General features: G+C 40.9%; 1 protein-coding gene across 1 annotated transcript; it reads left to right on the top strand.

Moving 5' to 3' along the window:
• Nucleotides 1-619: 619 nt before the first annotated feature.
• LOC130340494 (olfactory receptor 8H1-like) lies at nt 620-1,600 on the top strand. Its single transcript, XM_056554190.1, has one exon. The coding sequence runs from the start codon at nt 620-622 to the stop codon at nt 1,598-1,600; it is 981 nt and encodes a 326-aa protein (XP_056410165.1).
• Nucleotides 1,601-2,153: the final 553 nt, after the last annotated feature.

Raw genomic sequence — 2,153 nt, 5'->3', positions numbered from 1 at the left:
TTACTGTATATGACCCCTATAGCACTTACTGTATATGACCCTTATATTACTTACTGTATATGACCCCTATATCACTTACTGTATATGACCCCTATATCACTTACTGTATATGACTCCTATATCACTTACTGTATATGACCCCTATATCACTTACTGTATATGACACCTATATCACTTACTGTATATGTCCCCTATATCACTTACTGTATATGTCTCTTATATCACTTACTGTATATGACCCTTATATCACTTACTGTATATGACCCCTATATCACTTACTGTATATGACTCCTCTATCACTTACTGTATATGACCCCTATATCACTTACTGTATATGACCCCTATATCACTTACTGTATATGACCCCTATATCACTTACTGTATATGACCCCTATATCACTTACTGTATATGACCCCTATATCACTTACTGTATATGACCCCTATATCACTTACTGTATATGATTCCTATATCACTTACGGTATATGACCCCTTTATTATCCTTATCTAAAGGTCACATGACTCTCATTATTATCCTAATCTAATGGTCACAGGTCGCTCTTTATTATCATTATCTAAAGGTCACATGTTGCTCTTTATTATCATTATCTAAAGATCACATGACGCTCTTTATTATCATATCTCTGAAGGTCACCTCCGGATCCAACATGAGCAGTATAACCACTGTGATCCTCATGGGATTTCCCATCTCCGAGGTCTCCCGGCTGATCCTCTTCTGTCTTCTGGTACTGATCTACTCTGGGACAATGTGCGGGAACCTGGTGATCGTCCTCCTGGTGTCCATCAGTAAGAACCTCCACAGCCCCATGTACTTCTTCCTGACACAAGTCTCTATCTCTGATGTCATCCTGGTCACCACCATTGTCCCCAGCACCCTCCATTTCCTGTACATAGACTCCCGGCTAATGTCTCTATGGGGCTGCATCGCTCAGTACGTCAGTTTCTCATTCGCTCTCAGCTCGGAATGTCTTCTTCTCACCGCCATGTCTTACGATCGTTTTTTTGCGATCTGTGATCCCTTACGTTACACATCTATCATGGACATGAGGCGCTGTATATCTCTGGCCATTTTGTGCTGGTGTTTGAGCCTGTCCGTCATATCTGTAAAGATCACGAACGTGTCCCAGTTTGACTTCTGTGGTCCTAACATTGTCCACCATTTCTTCTGTGACCTCTATCCCCTCTTACAGCTGTCGTGTTCAGAAACCTCCGTATTCCAGATACAAATCACGATTATCGTGGTCACTTTGGTTATTACACCATTACTCCTCATTATAACCTCATATACTTGTATCATTTCTTCCATACTAAAGATCCAGTCACTGACCAGGAGACGAAAGGTCTTCTCCACATGCAGCTCCCACCTAACTGTGGTTTGTATATACTATGGGACATTATGCGGCATTTACATCATTCCCAACAAAGGACAAGAGTTTGGGGTGAGTACGGCCTTCTCCTTGTTCTATACAGTGGTGACTCCATTACTGAACCCCATAGTGTACAGCCTGAGAAACAAGGAGCTAAAAAAGGCCTTCAAGACGTCTACAAAGAGACTGCACACAATCATCAAGCGTAGATAGAGCAACCCTCAGCTAAATATAGTCTTCTAGATGTCTACAAAGAGACTGTACCCATTCACCGAGCATAAATAGAGGAACCCTCAGCTAAATAAAGTCTTCAATATGTCTACAAAGAGACTGTACCCATTACTTGAGCATTGATAGAGGAATCCTCAGCTAAATAAAGTCTTCTACATGTCTACAAAGAGACTGTACCCATTCACCGAGCATACATAGAGGAACCCTCAGCTAAATAAAGTCTTCAACATGTCTACAAAGAGACTGTACCCATTCACCAAGCGTAGATAGATCAATTGTCAGCTAAATAAAGTCTTCAAGATGTCTACATAGAGACTGTACCCATTCACAGAGCATAGATAGAGGAACCCTCAGCTAAATAAAGTCTTCAAGATGTCTACAAAGAGACTGTACTCATTCACTGAGAATAGATAGAGGATCCCTCAGCTAAATAAAGTCTTCAAAATGTCTACAAAGAGACTGTATCCATTCACCATGCATAGATAGAGGAACCCTGAGCTAAATAAAGTCTTCAAGATGTCTACAAAGAGACTGT

The sequence above is a fragment of the Hyla sarda genome, unplaced genomic scaffold (assembly GCF_029499605.1).
Source record: "Hyla sarda isolate aHylSar1 unplaced genomic scaffold, aHylSar1.hap1 scaffold_592, whole genome shotgun sequence".
In the NCBI taxonomy this organism is placed as follows: domain Eukaryota; kingdom Metazoa; phylum Chordata; class Amphibia; order Anura; family Hylidae; genus Hyla; species Hyla sarda.
This window is presented reverse-complemented; position numbering and strand designations above follow the sequence as displayed.